Here is a 19,567-nt window from a genome sequence, read left to right on the forward strand (position 1 = left end):
GTCACTGTTCTTCCCTGGGCCTCAGTTTCAGCTTCTGTAAAGTGAAAGTGTTGGACTAAATGGGTCTCTTCTCTCTCTGACTTACACACACACACACAATTCCTCATGATCTCCATGGCTCTCCAACTTGAAGTCTTCCCACAATAAAACTAAAACAAGCACTCCTTTTGTTACTCAAGTCTAGTAGCCCTAGTCCTAGGGCAATGCCTTGAAATTGGCGTTCAACTACATATAAGTCAATGACAATAACAGAAGTCAAGCAGTTTAATGAGTTATTTTTGAAATTTCCTAATCTTTCCTTTGCCTCGGGATTCCTTAAAGGTGAACCTGGTTACAAACTTCCCCCGTCATTTCAGAGCAAGAGAGCACAGGGTACACAGGAAATGCTTACTTCATATGTTATGTTCCTCTGCTTCAGTCAAAGTACGACTAATTTAGAATTGGCAGATCGACCATTGAGCTTCTCTTTAGGAAAATAATTTAACCTATGGACAACAACTCTCAAACAGGAGATAATACAGCAAAAGCAGAACAAAGAGGGAGAAATGTGTAATAAGACAAGAGGATAGTTCCTCGCTAATCTAATGTCTCTCACAGCATTTTTCCCTGAAGAAATTCAGGGTCATCATGGCAAAAGATAAATCCTGTGGGCAAGAGCTCTGCCCGGGCCTCCGGGGTGCCCGCAGGGCACTTAGCCTGTTACCTGCAGGTGAAACCAGACTTGGACATTGCCTTTCTGGAAGTGAAATAAATTATTTCTATAACCCCAGCCTTCTACCCTCTTACGAGGGACATGTTTCCTCATCCTCAAGGATCACTTTTAGATTGCCTCGTAAAATTTTAAGCAAAGTTCCAGTGACTTACAAAGATGCAGAGATCAGTGGCAAACATGTAATTTAAGAACTCCTTTACCAGGGAGAGTAATTGTCACACTAATGACCTGTGATAAGAATATATGAAAGTTAAAGAGGGCTGCCGTGCAGCAAAAGCCGAAACCTATTTATTACCGCTTAGCTAGACTGCGAGGTGTTCCCCGCCGGCGCACATGTAGCCTAGAAGCTGGTTCTCTTTATGGGAGGCTATGAGCCGCTGGCCTCCTCGCAGCCAGCACGAGAGGTGAGCGACTTTTCCAAAGCAGGTAAAGCATTTCCCAGATATGCCCTCCTGTGACCAATGCAAAGCTGTTCTCAGGAGTTCTATTTGTGGCTGGGGCTCCCTGGCCCACATGAGGAGACCAAGGTCTCCCTCGGCATAAAAATTCAGAAGCGGATGAAAGCCTTGGACAGGGCTTCTCAACTCCTTTGCAATCAAGGTGATACATTTAAAGGGACTGAAAGACCCAAAACATTAGTTCTGTAATAACTGCTCAATCTCTACCACACTATAAAAATGTCTCACATTCTCCCAAAAAGCAAGCAGAGTTATTGCGCATTCTCTTGGTCCTCCCCAACCATGTGTCCTGATTTGAGTGGAAATTTTTGCTGCCCTGACCTTACTCTATTATAAGCGTGTTGCAATGAGCACACAGTCCTTCTTTGGCATCAGTTGGGATTCAGCCTGGCCTCTTATCTCTGACTAGCAACACACTGTACTCCACTCTACAGCACACCGCAGGACCAATCAGGGCAGTGGTTCCTTGACAGACATCAGTGTGACAGTAGGTATACTTGGTTATGGCAAACAGTCACATTGATCAAAATCTGGTGACGCCCCTGTGATGAGTTCCAATCTTATTTTACAAACCAAGTTGCGATTCAAAGAGAGAGTGTTTTGCCCAGAATCATCCAGACTTTTAGCAGCAGAACCAGATCTGGACTTCAACTCTCCTAGCCCAATGTTGTTTCTGTCCGACAGCTCCTCCTTTGTGCTGCAATCCAAGCTTCGAGGAATGAGCCCATGCCTCTGCTCAACCATCTCAGACGTCTTAAAAGGACTGCATTTCAGATACCCTTATCCTGGGTAGCAGATCCTGCATTCCTCCTAACTCTCCTCAAGTAGCACTAGATGAGTTCTGAACCAAGAAGATATTTGGACTCCATTACTCTCAGTTTCTCTATAAGGAAAGCAGGGGTGGATCTGGAGTCTAAAGCTAGATACATCTGTCTACCACTCCTCTTGGCCCCTCTCTCCTCTCAAAGTACCGCAGTTCCCTGAGCAAACAGATGAAAGGTAGGAGGAGAAATTGGACCCAAGCTATCCTTTCTTCCTCTATGGTTCCTGTTTGTCTAAGAGACAAGTTGTAGCAAGCCCATGGCAGGTACGCCTGTGAGGTGGACCCACAACAAGGGAAGAGTGAGCTCTCCTGATAAAAGCTGATTTCTGTCAGGAGACAGAGGGAGCATCGAGCAATTTTTAAGAGAAAAGACAAGGATACCTGCCAGCTTTTCCTAGCTCCCACACACATCTGATGGTCTTCTTTGTTACTCATCCCTTCAGCAGACTAGAAAACATTACTGCTAAAAGTAAGGTGCGAGAATTGCTGGAATTCGAGAAAGTCTCTAAGAAGAACCAGACTGCTTACCCAAGCTGTGCAAGCCACCAGGAGGCAAGAGACGAGAAGCTGCTAAGAGATGACACTTCTGTGGTATAGATCAGGGGCTGGCAAACTATGGCCTCTGGGACAAGACCTTTATTTTTGTAAATAAAGTTTTATTGGAACACAGCCATGCCCATCTTTACATGTTGTCTATGGCTGTTTTCATACTACAAAAGCAGAGTTGAGTAGTTGCAACACAGAGCATAAAATACTCAAAGCCTACAATATTTCCTAGTTTGTTGACCCCTGGTATAGACAGTTTAGAGAAAACATTACTGGGGAGAGAATAAATATACATCCAAATATAAAGCCAAAAAAGAGTCTTGTTTGATTATTTATGAGGCTTTCTGCCCATTTGAGAGGGCACTGCCTACAACAGTAGATTAATTAAACTAATAATGAATCATTTCTGATATAGAAGGAAAACCATGTTTCTAATAAGCTCTTATAAGGTGGCAGTTTTGACACCACATAAGTACAGTTGCATGTATTTTAAAGGAGACTCTTTCTGGTCATTACGTCTGTGAGTGAATGAGGAAACAGACCAAGAGATTACCAGAGAGGATGGAGGTGATGATGACAGTACTGAGGATGGTGTGTCATCTCTGTCATCCTCATCCTAACCCTCACACTAGCACTTACGGACCACTGGCCATGTGCCTAGCAATGTACCAAGCACTGGGCACACATTCACTTATTTAATTCTCACAAGAAAATATGTGCTATTATCATTCCCATTTTACACATGAGCAAAATGAGGCACAGAGTGGTTAAATAACTTGCTCTTGATCACACAGCTAGGAAGTGGAACCCAACTCCAGAGTCTTCGCTCTTAATCACATTTTATAACACCTTTTTTCTAACCTTATAAACAGAGGCCCAGGAAAATAACAGGTATTCACTGAAATAACAAGGAATGGCAATCTAGAATTTTAGAACCTAGGTTTACCACGGTAATTTCTAGTCTATGATGCTACTTCATCCCCCAAAATCCGTGCCTCCATTGCCTCCCTCACTCCCACCTCTGACCCTACCACATGACTCCCACAAGTTTCACTGCTTATGGTTACCCACAAGGCTCATGCATTTCCATTCTGGTTAAGCACAAACGCCTAAGCATTTACAAAGGGGCCTCAGCCTCTGAATTAGCGGGTTTCTCCCTCTCTTCACATCACTCTGCTCTCCGGTGTCCATGGGTCAAAGTGTTTCACTTTAAAGAAGAAAATCAGGTGGACGAATACCAGCGACCTTTCTGTAGCCGGTTTTTGCATATTTTAAAGCACTGCTGTCATGAAAGCCTCCTTTAGCTCCGAAAAATAATTCTGCTCGGTATCTATGGCAATTTAGTACAAAGAAGCCACCTTAAGATCTTTCACCTTAAGATCTATCACCACATATCATTGTTAGTCAAAAGGAAAGAATCCAATCATTCAACAGCCTGAAAACAATCTAACCTTGAAAACGGTTTAGTTCATGGGTGCTCTAGACCAGTGCTATCCAACAGAACTTTCTATGATGGAAATATTCTATATCTGTCTTGTCCAATATGGTAACTACTAGCCACGTGTGGCTACTGGGCACTTGAACTGTGGCTGGTGCAACTGAGGAACTGAATTTTTAATTTTAGTTTTAAATGAAGTAGCTCATGTAGCTACAATATGGGCCGGCTCAGCTCTAGACCAGCCCTCCTCGAGCCCTGGGCTATTGGTCAGGCACTGGGGACATGCGACCCAGTGTCTGCTCTCTAGGAACTTGTAAGCGATGTGGCGAGACAAACCACTACACACAAACAGTTAAACAGTGACAGACAATAAGAGCTAAAGGAACTAAGAAATAACATCTTAGAATCTAGTTCCACAGAAGGAGATGTGCACTTTTGCTGCTACAGGTACAAAACAGTCTGCTTGAGAGAGCGCACCAGCTGTTTTCACAAAACCTTTGCAGTCAATTTAAAGAAGATGCTGTCTTTGTACGTCGTGCTGTAAGTAACTACACCGGAAGGGGTCACTGCCCGGTCTGTGTCAAATGCGTCCTCCCTCCCTAAGGCCCGGGCCTAAGAACGTGCTCATAAGGAACGAAGTGCAGTTTCAACATGACAAATCCAATTCCTTTGTCTCTCACCCTTCTTTCCCTCATTTTTCTTCAGAGCCTGAAGTCTGAAAGAAAAAGGAAATAGGATCCAAGGATACTGCTGATTTTCTGTTCCCTGTATAACCTTGCAGATCCTCCTCCACAAGTAATTTCAGGGCAATTTCCACTCCTCACTTGCTTTTCAAACTTCCCCTCAGAATCCCTAGGGCAACAGGTTGCTGGGAACCCAACTTCACACTTTTTGCAAAGAGTTAAAGAGAAGGGAGAATAAAGGAGGGAAGGGAGAAGCGAGAGAAGTGGGCAAGGAGAGACAAGGAGAGAGAAGGGAGGGACCGTCCTGAGACCATTTGAGACTTGGTCAGTGCCACGTACGGTCAGTTGTGTACGGACTAACTTTCATTATCTGTACTTTTATACTTTTTGTGACAAAATAGATCAAACGAAAAATACTATTTTCCATCTAACTTCTCGATTAATGTGAACCTGCATTAATCTTAATTTTAAATTAAATTGAACATTTTGGACCGCTACTTACTTACCCAATTATGTTGGGGTTATACTACAAAAAGAAATACAGTTTTTAAAAACGACAAGACCATAAATTAAGCGTTAACAATAACAGACTTACATCTTGATGACACTTGGATTTTGTAATAAATTCTTAAATAGATTCCTATGTATAAAAATTCTAAGGGACTTCCAATTCCTGTTGCTGAAATAGACATATTGCATGAAACCACAATACAGTCCCAATCTACTAAACATAAATTTGCTCTGACTTCAGAAAGGAAGAAGCATACCAAATACCACAGCACCCTTAATCTTCCATCCTCCTAGCCACATAAGGTCTCATCTTGTGTTTCCAACACTAGGATTCCATGAAAGTAGGACTGCAGATTTTTGGCATTCAACTTAAAAAATCCTAAGTCCATGGTTGGCAGAGAGGGGTAAGTGGAGCCAAATAAAAGAAGAGGCTCTTGTTGGCAAGAAAGATGAGAACCAATGACCTAGCTTCAGAGTGCTGAGGGTCTTTGTGGCATTCATGGGCACAGCATGGTCTGCTTACGGTGGGCAGGGCTAAGTGAGGTCTTATATGACTTCTTAGAGAGGACACCCAGGGCTGGGCGATTTTATCCCCACTCTCATCCTCATGAGGAATTCAGTGTGAAATGGACAAATCACTGCAAATCAGATCAACAAGGTATTGTTTCTACAGGCCTCTGAGCACCTGGAATGGTTTTTATTAAACAGAACCTCTCTTTGTAATGGGATTTTTACCTGGTTGTACCTTTAAGAATAGCAATTTGGAAAGAAGAGGTGTTCCTTAGAAAAACACCTTACATATAAACATCCCAATGCAAAAACCTGGGAAAAAGGTTAAATTATTAAAATAGATAGCTACACCTGAATGAGACTACTGTGATTTATTTGGAAAAGCATATTCCTGTGTTCACAGACGATATGGTCAGTCTTTGTTTGATTTGGCACTTCCATTCTTTTTATGAAACAGGATATTGTTTTAAGGACACAGGCTTAGTAGTTGACAAGGTTACCATGGTCATAAGAATGTCTAAGGTTATTGTATTAAATTGCTTTCTGCTGCTGGACCAGTTTTATTTCTACAACTCACTGTGTTCGCAAGAATTCTGAAAACTACACTGCAAAAGAGAGTTTAGAAATATAGTTGACCATAATCTAATCCATAAATGGAACTACTAAAGGAATGGAGTTGCTACTTTGATGAAGTGAATAATGGAAGGACAGTTCCAAATATTTACATAGTCCAGCAGGATGTTCATGTTGTTTTCTACTAATTATATGTACAAGTGTTCTGACTGGCCACTTAAAGGGCACTTTAATGAAATATCTGATCCCGGACCAGATTCCATACCAGAGGAAAAAAATACACTATCTACCAATGGCCTTACTGGGTCCATTGACAATATTGGAATATGAACAGTAAATTAAAATATTGTATTCACATTAAATTTATTGAGGTTGAAAACTGTACTATGTTTTTGTAAGAGAATATCCTTATTGTTAGGAAATATGCACTGAAGTATCTAGGCATAAAGAGTCATGAAATGGTTCAGAAAAATTACTTTATGTATGTATATATACACAATATATAGTATGTTATATAACATTATATTATTATATATGAAATATTCTATATCACAGATTTTATAATATGAAATCTAATTATAATTTTATATAAAGAGAGCAAATGATAAAGCAAAAGGGCAAAATGTTAACAATAGGTCAATCTGGGCACAAGTATACAGTATTCTTTGTACTATTCTTGCAATTTTTCCATAAGTTTGTAATTATGTCCAAATAAAAAGGTTTTTTATTAAAAAGGAGAGAAGAATTGAAGCCTTCCTTCCCCAGCTGGGGTGCCAGCCACGGGCTGTCTTAGTCAAGTCTGTGTGGGCTCTGTCCCAACGAGGATGTGTGCCTCAGTCCAATTTTCATGTGGTTTGATCGTTCACACAGATTAGCAAAAGGAAAGCAAAACGAGTTGGTTTTTTTTAACTTTCTCTAATTCTCTGATTATACAAGTAGCATGTTGTAGAAAATTTATAGAAAATTTGGGGAAAGGACAGAAAACTAATAAAGAAGAGAAAAACACAAGAAAAAAATCACACATAAATCCCATCAAACTGGAAGAAACAGTATTTTCATTTGGGCCTATTTCCTTTCAGTCTTTATTCTAAAGTTTTACAAGAATTGGGACTATATTATATAAAATGTGTAGCTTGTTTTTTTTTTCTTTTCTTTAACCTAGTTTAAACATTGTCCTGTGTCATGGGTAAAAAAAGTTCATAAAATCTTCAATGTCAACATAATATTCCATTATATGGATATGCATAATTTAGTCATTTGTCTAAAACTGGCCCTTTGATTATTTCCCATTTTATTTATTATATATAATGCTTAGTTAAAAGTTTAATATCTTTGTGCTTATATCTTTTTTTTAAGTATTTCTGGTTTATACTTTTATGATAAATTCACAACAATAGAATTGCTGGGCCAAAGGGTATAAACATTTTTTAAGACTCAATATAAAAGGCCAAACTCCTTTCTACAAAGTTAGGCTTACACCTTTAAGTGCAAAGAAGGCACCTGAATGAGATTATCAAAACTTCAGGCTGAAATCTCACTTAGGATTTAAAGAAAGAGAAGTTACTGCCACAGTCTGAAGACTACAGGCTTCAGATCAAACTTAGCCGCTGGAACAAATTCTATAAGTTATGTTTTGCCTTCAAAAGAAGAAAAACCGAAATATTCCAGCCTGTCTCAACACACTCTGACTAGTAGGTAAGAGATGGAAGACCCAGCCCCAGATGATCACCAACATACTAAGTTTTGGGTGTCTATAATCCAAAAGACCTTCCTATCTTCCTGATAGAAATGGGATCCTAAAAATAAGGGAAGAAAGAGTACACGTGAGAAAAGTGATAGGAATCTAACAGTAAAGTTCATATTCAAAAAGGCGAACTTAAGACAAGTTGTTCTTTCCCCCTCTGTTTTCTTAGCAGCCTAACAGTGTGGAACAAGCAAGAGCCCCACAGTCAGGAGACATGAAGTTAGTCCCATCTGTCCTAAACAAACAACTAGCCTGGGTCAACACAGCCAACCCTCTCTGAACTGGATCTCCTAGTTTGTTAGATGACAAGGTCATGGTCATGCTCAGGTTCCTTAGGCTACAACACTCTCCTTCAAATGTGCCGGAGGAAAAGGGGCAGAGCGGTTATTCTGTCTGAACATATTACATTAAATGCTGACCACCTCATTTCTCATAACGCAACGAGCTCAAACAGCACTTGGTATACAAAAGAGCTTCCAGAAACTTTGCATTTCCCATTCCTTCAGACAATAGGGACTAGAGAAGGAGAGGCAAGAGGAGCTGTAAGCAAGGAGAGAAGGCTCACCATGGCCGTTGCAGTAGTAGATCCACTTCTCCCGGTTCTGGGTTGGGGTCATGGATTTCTTCAGCCCTGCCTTTTCCACAATGGCGCTGGGATCCTGCCGCGGCCCCTTTTTCAGAGTCCTCGAGCTTTTCCGGATACTGCACACCACTATCACCACAAGCACCAGCAGCAGGAAAAGCACAATCATCCAAGGCAGATGCTCATTGATGTCAAAATGCTTGTGTAGGTTCTGTCTGGGATGGCCCCTCTTGAGGCCTTTGATGGGCGTGCTGGACTTCTCGCCCCCAGTGGCCTCCATGGATGGCAGCAGCTTCAGGATGTGTCTGTGGTGGGGGCCTTGCTGGTGGTTGACTATCTGGAGGTTTGGGAGAGTCTTGTTCACACCTTCCTCCCCTGTGGCTGAGCCTGTGTTGTTAGGGACTGCCCCTTCCTGGATGTCACTCAGTACCTTTGGTCTAACAGAGGCAGAAGAGTTGGATTCTGTTGAGTTCATACCTAGAAAAAAAAAGTAAGGAGCGGGGAAGAGCTTTTCTATATTTGGGGATCTATATAGTCCCTCCTCTTCCTGGTCATCTCCAAAGTAGGCCAGATAAAGAAGAGACGACCTCTGGAGCTTGAGAATAAATGATACTGCACATTTTCATAAAGACCCTAACAGCACCTTTATATAGAAGGTAAAAACTAAGCTTAACAGCTAAACTCACTTCCTCACGCCAAAACCAAGGGCCTCCTCAGGGATCCAACATCTGAGCTTCATAGCAGCTTCTCCTGTGTTTCACATACTGAGCAGACACATGTATGACCAGAGCTTTGTCAACTCTTAATTATTTTGACTATCCAGAGAACTAGTTCAAATTTAATGCCTCGGTCCTTTAATTCCTTTATTCCTCCTCTCCCACCTTTTGACTATTTCATGATGCAATGGTAAAATTGAGAATATGACTAAGATAAAGAAAAGAGTTCAAACTCAAATCCAAGTTTGACCGGTGAAAGGTTTGGTGAAACAGGTCAGTGAATAAAATAAGGCAAGACTTTCTTAGCGTCTGCTATTAATAAACAAGATTTGGGCTGGCAGCTTAGTGGACTTATTTCAGAGAAGCTTCCACAAGTCGTCTTCATTAAGGAGTGTGAGAGCCAGGGATTTTGAGTCCCAAGAGACAGGACCTGACCCGTATCAGCCCCTGAGAAAACCTGGACAAGTCATTTGAGTCTGTTTCTTCATTTCAAAATGGCGGTTGTGAGAAGGCCCTCCTTACAGGGTTACCATGAAGGTCAAATGAAATCACACACGAGTATGTTAGAAAGTACAGCTCAAGTTGGCTATCATCTCATCAAAATTAAATTAAAGAGAAAAGGACTTGAAAATAAAGGCTAAATTTTATATTCTGCCTGAAGTTTAAAATGAAGGGCATAAAGTAAAACTCATTTACTTGTTCATTTCAAGTCATTACAAACTTGCTTGTTTCCTGAAGCTTCTAACTTTCCTTCCCCTTCTTTACCCCACCTTGGATCCAATATTCATCCCTCCCTTCCAGATGTCATGGTATTTTCTCCCCTTCTCCCTCTTTCTGTCCTCTGCCTGTGTCCACCCAGGATGGAGTCCATGTTGGAAAACTTTTAATCTGGAAGGGACCTTAAACATCTAAATCACTCATTTATTTGACAAGTTTGAAACCAAGGTCTGAAGAAATTCTGTGACTCACATAAGGCCACACGCTATCTCTGTTTATCTCAGTTCTTATTTCTAGCTTGATGTGATCTAGTTTTCAGATATTTGATCCCCCCAATTTCTATTCTGAATCTAAATGTTTCTAATAAGTCCAAAGAATCTAGATTTAATTAGCCACAAAATGCAGTCTCCTTCTTTAAGGAGTGACTTTGGGATACACAAAATGAAGAAAATATCCTTGGTACAAGCCCAATCCTGGTAACTTCACTGGGCTCAAAGCCATCCTCAAATAAATAACTCATGAGGTTCAGTTACCTTTGGGAACATAAGTGGAGGAAGGGACTTCATAGGATTCCGGGTGCTCAGGGCGTGAAAAGATGGCTGGGTCAGGGGAAGGTGTGGTTGTGCTGGAGAAGGATGGGAGTGTGCCACAGACATTGTCTGCCTCCTTGGTCCCCGGCTTGATGACCACCAGGTTCTGACTCAGACAGTCCGTGTATGCTTTGCATCTCATCACACTAGAAGGCACATCAGAGAAGGTACCCCGAGCACACTGCTTACACCGCACGTCCTCGGTCTCCGTCCCTTTCTTCCGCACACCCCAACCCACAGGACACACCGTATGGGGGGCGCAGGTACCATTAGACTGGAACATGCCAGGTGGGCAAGTGCATTCTCGGTCAGTCAAGGCAGCACAAGGTAATTTCTCAACCATTGGCCATGGGCATGGCTGACTACAGTCATGGCATTTCTCTATGCCATTCTCATGCCTGGTAAAGGTCCCCACAGGGCAACTGCTGCAGACACGCAGGCTTGTGTTGGTACAGTGCTCAGACACGTAGGTTCCTGCCGGACACTTGTCACAGGTTAGCACCTGGCCGGTGGCACGGTCAACGTGGTGGTATTTGCCAATGAGATTTGGGGCCTTCTGTTCTGGCTGAGCCATGGTGGTGCTAAGGAATCCAAGCTGAAAGAAATAAAAGGGGAGGGAGAAGGAACAAAAACCAAGAAGGTGTTATAAAGGAACATAAGAGAAGAAAGGATGGAACAATCCCAACACCACCTCATCACTCCTATTAAAGATCTGAGCAGTAGTGTATCCTCTTAACACTACTGCTGCAACACAATAGAAAGAGAGAAGCAAAGACTCTCATTCCATCCTAGGGCCTGACCTACTAGCTGGAAAGATTTGGTTTCGTTGCCTGATCTTTGACTCAGCTTCCTTTTTTTCCATCTGTAAAATACAGCTGGCAACACTTCTCAAAAAAATCAATTGAGCATATGAACGTGAAAGCACTGTGTAGCTCATATTAAAAATGCTATCTAGAAGTCAAAATCTTAATACAAGAAGAAAATAACTTGCTGAATAGTTGTCTTCCTTTCCATGACTCAAATGTTAAGTTGCCATTTCTTGATACCAGGACAAAGCAACTGAGAAGCAGGATGGCATAGGTGCAGGCTGCTCCTTTCACAGCACCAGATTACCCGATTGGAGTTCATCGAGAGACATGGCACAACTTCTTCAAAGGTTTTTGTCTATGCAAAGCTAAACATTTTTTATTTGTTTTTGTTTATTTTTGCAAAACAGAGTCAAGCCGTTGGCATTCTTAATGTGCTTTAAACAACAGTTGGTGCTTTTAGATGGACATCCTGTTTGTTCAGCCTCTGAAGGCCATGGTCACTGGATCATGGACCTGACGCCACCTAGGAGTCCAAGCACAAAGCTGTGCCCAGCAAGGTCTCGATAGACATGTAAATTTAATTCACAGAACAGAAGCTTCACCCAGCTAAACAGGATTTTATACTAGCTTCCAGAATGAAAATTTGGGGGAAAGGAAATTATATTTATGGTACTAAATCCTGAGGTCCTTGGGGGGTGAGGGGTGGGGCGTTAAGAATGAACGTTAAAAGAGAGCTTTTATGCATTAATGAAGATTGAGAGGTTCCAACAAGAAAGTTTTCACTATTCTCTACGAAGTGGAAAAAGTTATGTGTCAAGAAAATAATGGCTGTCTCAAACTACCAGCTACCCATTAGAGCAAATTCCTTCTAACTTTGTTGCTGTGCTGGTAACTGAGAGAAGAAAGCAAGAATTTTTAAAAAGTGATCAGAGTTCCTGTCTTCTTACACCTTGAAACTTAACCCAAGATTCAATTCCCCTCCACCTCATAATTTAACTATTTGAACCCAAAGTATCTCCCTTGAGATCCCTTACCCTATCCCAGAGCTGCCTCCAATTAAATGACAGTACTGGAAACAAATTTTCAGTTTATGCGAATATTTTTTCTTTAATCTGAGACCAAAAAAATGATTTCTTGGTAAGAAGCTTAACTTATCTTGGATTCTGAAGAAAAGGAATCTCCTGGTTGATAATGACAAATTCTGTAACATCTTCCCTTTTCACTTCTGGCTTTCTTTCCTTTTCTTGTCCCTTCTATTTGCAAAGCCAGGCCCAGCCACCCTCTTCTCAGCATGGCAGGTGCTTTAGATTGAGGGAAGAAAGTCCATCACTGTCTTGTGGAGCCCAAGTGCCATTTGGCAATACATGAGGACAAATCTTGTTCCAATTCCCCCCATGCTAAGGACTCGACCCAAGAGGTTGCAAAAGTGGCTCTGCTCTGTGCTTCTCTGAGTTCCTGTGTATCTAGGTTGTAAGTGCAAAAGCACTTTTAGATAGCTGCAGTGTTCTAGAAGTTTGAAAGATATATAAATAACCAAAATGGCAGGTTATCACACTTGCACAAATTAAATGAAAGCAGAGAACAGAACGGGTGATCTGGCCAGAGAGAGGTGTTGGAGACGAACATCTCTCTGTTGCTCTGTGGGATTTGCGTCTGGCCCCGTACCTGTGCAGGAAGGCTGGGTGGTCAGCCAGACGCACACCGGGGGGTGGGGGGAGGGTGCTGCGGAATGAGCACAGGGGGTCACAAATTCACTGTGTGTGTGTCTAGACATGGGGTTAGGGCTCAGCTTCCTACAGTTTTATATATCTCCCCAGGGTACACACTTCTAAATCTAACGCCAGGGATGCTGCTAGGCTCTGCATTTGTCCCCCATTACTCAATTACCAGAGGTCCCTATAGCAGTACACATTACACTCACACACTTCCCCACTCAATAAGTGGATTTTTCAGTTCTTTGTTCCTTTAGAATAACTGATCAAGTTTCTAATTAAAGCAAAGCTCAGGGCTCTTTAAACCACATCATTGTAGGTAACCCACTTTAGACAATGTGGCTCTAAAAATGGACCTTTAAATTACCTCACACTAGAGGAGGCAATTCCAGCTCCTACAAATCGAGCTGACAAACAATGCGGCCTCAGCAGTTTCACCTGGGCTGAACACTAGACATGAGATTTATGCAAAAACTAGACACTATTAATTCATTGGACAAATATTTATTGAAGAACTACTATGTGTGTACAAGGCACCAGGCCACAGGCTGAGGACAGAACCTTGAGAATTCTATTCCAGTCCTTATGGAGTTTACCTTCTAAAGCAGGACAGACAAAAACAACTAATTACATCAGTAATTACTTAATTAGAATTGAGATTATTTCTGAGAAGGAGAAATACAGAGCCCTGTGAGAGGGGGTTTCACGGGTGCTTCCTAGCTCAGGGATGTTAGAGAAATGTTTGGAGTAGTTCTGAAGGATGGAGAAGCAGAACTTAACTCTGGGCGGCGGGGGGTGGGGGGCGGGATTAGGCAGACGGAGCCCCAGAGCAAAGGTCTGAAGCAGAAAGAAGCTCACCTCAGGCACTAAAAAATGTACATGCCTCAACTTCAAGATGCCACACAGTGGCCATAGTTAAATTGGGAGAGGCTCCACATTTTGATCCTAATCCAAAATGCAATGAGAAGTCATTATATGTTTATAGGGGACGATGGGGGGAAAGAGGCATGTAATCCACATTTGTGAATAAACAAGTTATCTGGCTGCAGAGTGGAACGTGAAAGTGGCATCGGGGGAGAGCCGATGAGAAAACCCACTTAGAAGGTGAAAGCCAAGGTGGAAGTTGGGTGACTTGGACTAGGGTGGTGTCCATGGAAAGAGAAGGCAACAGATTTGAGAGGTCAGATCAGCTGGATTTGGTGAATGAGGACCAATGGAAGAAGAGGAAGAAGTCAACAGTTTTCATATTGGACTCAAGAAAGCACATGATGGAACAGTTCTCAGGGCTGCCCCTGGCCCCAGGAGGGTGCATCTGAGGGTCCACGGGCAGGGACTGGAAGTAGGGCTCCAAGCTCCCCATTTCTGCCTCAAACACAGCAGCTCTGATTTACCAATTTGCCAAGGAGGCTTCCAGGTAAGAATTCATTTGAAGGAAGGTTTACTCCTAAAACAAGTTTGAAAATCATTGTGCTAGGGGGACCTCTAAAAGCTCTTCCAATTCCAAAGTTAATAGCTAATCCTATCTGAGCTACAAAGCCTGAGGAACTGCTCCCCGGGCTCTCATCCTCACTGAAACCCTGCTGAGAGGAAGAGATGGCAACGTCCCTTTCTCACACCAGAGACACAGGTGACACCTGAGAAAAGTTATTTTCCTTTTAGTCAACTGAAGACTCACCTAGTGGTAGCACTCTGGTCTCTAAGAAAATTTAAACGATGTAAAAATCATTCCCAAAGACGATACTAGGGGTGAAGTGATGCGTAGTGGGGAGGAGGGGATCAAATACAAAAACAGTATTTAAGAATGTTTCCTATAAAATGCAAAAACAGGGGCCGGCCAGGTGGCGTAAGCGGTTAAGTGCTCGCGCTCCACTGTGGCGGCCCGGGGTTCGCCGGTTCGGATCCCGGGCGCACACCGATGCACTGCTTGGCAAGCCATGCTGCAGCGGCGTCCCATATAAAGTGGAGGAAGATGGGCACAGATGTTAGCCCAGGGCCAGTATTCCTCAGCAAAAAAAGAGGAGGATTGGCAGATGCTAGCACAGGGCTGATCTCCTCACAAAAAAAAAAAAAAAAATGCAAAAACAAGTTGCATTGATACATAAAGCTAACGTTAGGAAAAACACCTGAATGAGGAGACACGGTCATTGAAAAGTGCGAGAGCGGGCACCAGAGAACCCGAGGCTGGGTTCTACCTGATCAAGACCTTTAATTTTCTCCTTTGTATAGAGGTGGAGAAAACAAATCAGAGGTTCACCAAAGCCTCAGGCCTCAAACGCAGCATCAAAATGACCTGAGAAGCTTTTTAAAAAAATTCACATCCCCAGTCCCATTACCTGAGATCATACGGATCTGCAATGGGGCCTGGAATTTGTTCTGTTTGTTTCTAAGCTTTCCAAGTGATTCTGATGCCCAACTAAGTCTTGGACCCCCTGAGCCTAAGGCAAGACCCTTCTAACTCTAATCTTCTCTGATTCTGAGAAACACTCTGGAGACAAGCCCAGTTCTACTGTCAGAGCCCCTTCCTCTGCCTCTTACCCAACCTGGCACTTTTTATTGTTTTAACATTGTTCTTTTTTAATTACTATTTTTATAACAAAGATAAACATTCTTATAATAATTCTAATAATCATGAAATAGAGTAAAATGTTTAAGTCTCTGCTCAAATCCACACATCCCCAGAGAAACCCACTATTAGTTTTGCTATAGACCATTCTCTGAGATTTACACATAATCCACACATACACATTTTAAGTTGGCTGTTTCAGTTAATGTGGGTTTTGTTTTACACGTCTCAAGGAGACAGGCCCCACATACTGTCCTGTGATTTGCTCTTGTTCATTTTCTAATACTACATGACTGAAATCTTTCCATGTTGGAATATATAGACACTTCATTCTTTGTAATGGTCAAGTTCTCTTCAACAGTATGGATACGCCTGAATCTAGAGATTCTTCCTACTGAGGACATGTAGACTGCCTCCTTGTCCATATGTTGGCGTATGCATGAATTTTTCTATCTTCTGTATTCCCCTCCTTCCCTTCCCGCTCCAAGCCCCAGTTTCTCTTTTCTTTCCTTCTCATCCCAAATGACAGCTACAACCATGCCATGCTGCTCCCAGTCTTGAGAACCACTTTCTTCAAGGACAAATCTCCATACAACCCGTAACTTAGAACCTCTCACTTTTCCTCCTCGCTAATAATATGAATCTACTAGACATTTTTCAGTCTGCAGAAGGATCAGATTTGAAGTAGAAAGAATACTAGGGAAAAATTTAGAGAACAGGAGGCTTGTATTCTTGTCCAGGCTCTGCCTTAAGACCAGCTGGACTCTGTTTTATTCGCTTGTAAAATTAGCAGGTTGGACTAGGTTGTATTCAACTCTAACCTTCAAGCTGTCTGTGACTGTCAAATTTCACCTTCTCCATGGAGGCTTTACGACTATTCCTAGACACCCAGATTCCAAGTAGATGAGCACACTCTTCATCACATTTCCTGTTTCTGTTCATTTTGGTACCTAATTACATATTGTCTTGTAATGTTTGTTGATGATCTCCTAAGCGTATATGTTTATCTTCCTATAATGATCATAAGCGGCTCAAGGCCAGTGACAACCATGTAGCACATTTCCTCCCTTGCTCAACCACCTCAATAATGAAGATCATGGAAGTCATAAACAGAGCATCCTTTGGGCCGGGGTGAGCAAACTAAATCCCACATGCCACTTGTGCCTATAAGTAAGTTTTACTGGAACCCAGACACGCATTAGGTATTTCCTATGGCTGCATTCATGCTACAATGGCAGAGTTGGATAGTTGCAAAAGAGACCATATGGCCCGCAAGCTTAAAATATTTACTATCTGGCCAATTCAGAAAAAAAGGCTGCCAGTACCTGAGTTGAGTAGTCAAAAGAAATGTCAAAAAATGCAGGGAGCAGGAGCTCACTCACAGGAACCCTCAGCCCTCCTTGGAGAGTCTAGCAAGGAGTACTGAGTTCTTGGCTTCCTTTCTTGACACTGGCTCCAACTCGCACACCAAATCTGATCCTTCCATCCCTTGCTTAAAACTCTCAGTGGTTTCCCTCATGACTTAGGATGAAATGCAAAATCTTTACCAGAGATGGTACCTTCTCTGAGATGCCATCCCTGCCCTCCCCTCCCCAACTTAAAACAGGTTTCACATTCTTCCTTTTTTTCCTATAGGACTACCATAATTTTGTGGTTGCACGTAAATCTATTTCGTGTGTCTTCCCCTCGGGACCCCAAGCTCTGGGAGGACAAGAATAGGGTTGATTTTCCCTCCAGATGCTCTCCAAGCCCTCAACGACAGGACGTGATTCAGGGTATACCTGACAAGTGTTGGTTGACTGACGGAATGAATGGATTTGCAGACCGTAAATAATTAGAAGCAGGAAATTAAAGTGTGGTGGTAGAGGAGGTTGCTGGAGACGAGCACAGGTATTAAACCAAGTGTGAGAAAACCAAAAAGCCTCCACAACTAGCCACAATAATTCAAGAGAGAAAGCAGTCTGGCAGCCTTCAGCCTATCGGAAAAGAGCTCCTTTCCCCTCCAAAGACCCTAAGGACACCACGCTGTAGTTATAGAACCATAACTGGCTTAGGAGAATTATGCTCAGCACGGTGCTTAAGATGACAAACAAATATCATTATGAATTTAAAACATCCCCCCTCATTTTATAAAAAAGATTACATACTAACGGTGCTTAGAATTATAAGCAGTATAATAAGATTATTTAAACTTTAGTTATTTGGAAAATTTCACTTCTCCAGGACACTTCTTTCACCAACAATAATGGATGAATGAGGTAAATATCAGTGTACAAACAGGATATGAAAATGCTATACACACTTACTGAGTGATTAAAGGTAACACTCAGGACAAAACAAATTTCAAAGGAGGGAAGCGGCAGGTCTAAAACGACGAGGTATAAAGGCTTCCAGGTTCCCCGCACTCACTGTGGTGACCCACATCACACCTGCCCTGTTGTCACTTCTACTCCAGGGTAGAGACAGACCTAACTAAAGACCAGAATCATCCAGATGTGCTAATATGTGTCAGAGCATTAAGGCCTATTTACCTCAACAATTCTTATCCCATGACCTCACCCTTCAAACAAATGGGAAAAAATTCCTTGCAGTTTACAAGAGGAGTTTATCTATGTATGTCATTCTTGTTCTTTATCAAATTCCAATAATTTTTAATGGAAATGAGCAAACTCAAGGCAGTGGTAAACTTTTGTCCATTCATAATGGACAAGTAGGAAGACTACTTGTGAATTTACTACAGAAATTTTTTAATGCTGCATAAAACTAATATTTTAAGAGGAATCTCAGTTGCTGTGGATATTACATAAAGATAAGGCAAGCAAGTTATTCCTGAGAAGGTAACTATAAAAATCTGTTAAGATGATCAAAAGGCAAAAGCCAGGCAATCTACCCCCCGAATTTCTGACCATTTTATTTTGAGCATCACATTATATTCATAATAGCAAGACACTGACTACTGGGAATTCTCTAGATTTGAAGGGAGAACAAGACTGTATGAAGAGGAAAGCTCCAAGGATAAAACTTCCACAAAGCACGGACAGAACCGTTCCCAGTTACATAAATTTGGTCAGCTCTCGCATTTCCTCCTCTCCTCTCAGATTTAAAAAAGTCTTCTGTTGCTAGGTCAAAAGCAGGGACTGTCGTTAACACTGCTGAATACGGCACGGCCAAGGCTAGAATGTGCTGACTATAGGACTGGAAGGAGGCAAGCTCAGGGGACACTGGGAAAAGGAAAACAACAGACAAGACCTAACCCAGATGCTGTCTTCCTGGAGCCTGCAATGCAGAAGCCTGTGTATACCCAGCATGCAATCCCTGGACCACGGAACTTCAACTCCTTCCGTCCGCTTCAATGACTACTTCTACAGGCTAAGACCCCCACCTACATGGAGAAGCCATGTTATAAACCAGACAGTGGTAAAGGTTCCGGGGGCGTACTCTTCTGTGCTCACTAAGAATTTATAGAATCCTTATATAAACCAAGGCAGACTAACAGCACCAGGCGGTGCAGCAACTCCAGCATGAAAGTATAAACAAAACCCATTTTAGCCTCCAGCGTGCTGAGCAGGCCCAGCTCTACCAGGTCCCAGCTAAGCGATCTTGGCAAGTGGCTCAACCTGTGTCTCCATTTCCTCATTAGTGTAATGGAGATAATAGCAATAGCTACTCTCCTAAGATTGCTTTCAGAATTAATTGTTAATACAGATAAAGCAGGTAGAACATGTGTGACACAACTAAGTGCTCCATAAATGTCACTTAGTTTAATTATCACTCCTTCTACTTATGATTTTACTATATTTTAGCTTCATTCCCATGGGATTAGACAATCTTTTAAAACACCCCAATTAAAATGCAAATATCCAATCCCTGAGAAATGTAT

At 42.1% G+C, this 19,567-nt stretch overlaps 1 protein-coding gene across 1 annotated transcript in view; it reads right to left on the minus strand.

Moving 5' to 3' along the window:
* The window catches only part of TNFRSF21 (TNF receptor superfamily member 21), a 63,284-nt gene that overhangs the window by 31,802 nt on the left and 11,915 nt on the right, over positions 1 to 19,567 (minus strand). The window contains exons 2-3 of the mRNA XM_004424045.3: positions 10,547 to 11,198; positions 8,563 to 9,057 (exon numbers count right to left, since the gene is read on the minus strand). Of these exons, the coding sequence (XP_004424102.1) occupies positions 8,563 to 9,057; positions 10,547 to 11,198 (1,147 nt within the window). The remainder of the gene's footprint in view (positions 1 to 8,562; positions 9,058 to 10,546; positions 11,199 to 19,567) is intronic.

The sequence above is a fragment of the Ceratotherium simum genome, chromosome 13, assembly GCF_057802395.1.
Source record: "Ceratotherium simum simum isolate JZ-2026a chromosome 13, ASM5780239v1, whole genome shotgun sequence".
NCBI lineage: Eukaryota > Metazoa > Chordata > Mammalia > Perissodactyla > Rhinocerotidae > Ceratotherium > Ceratotherium simum.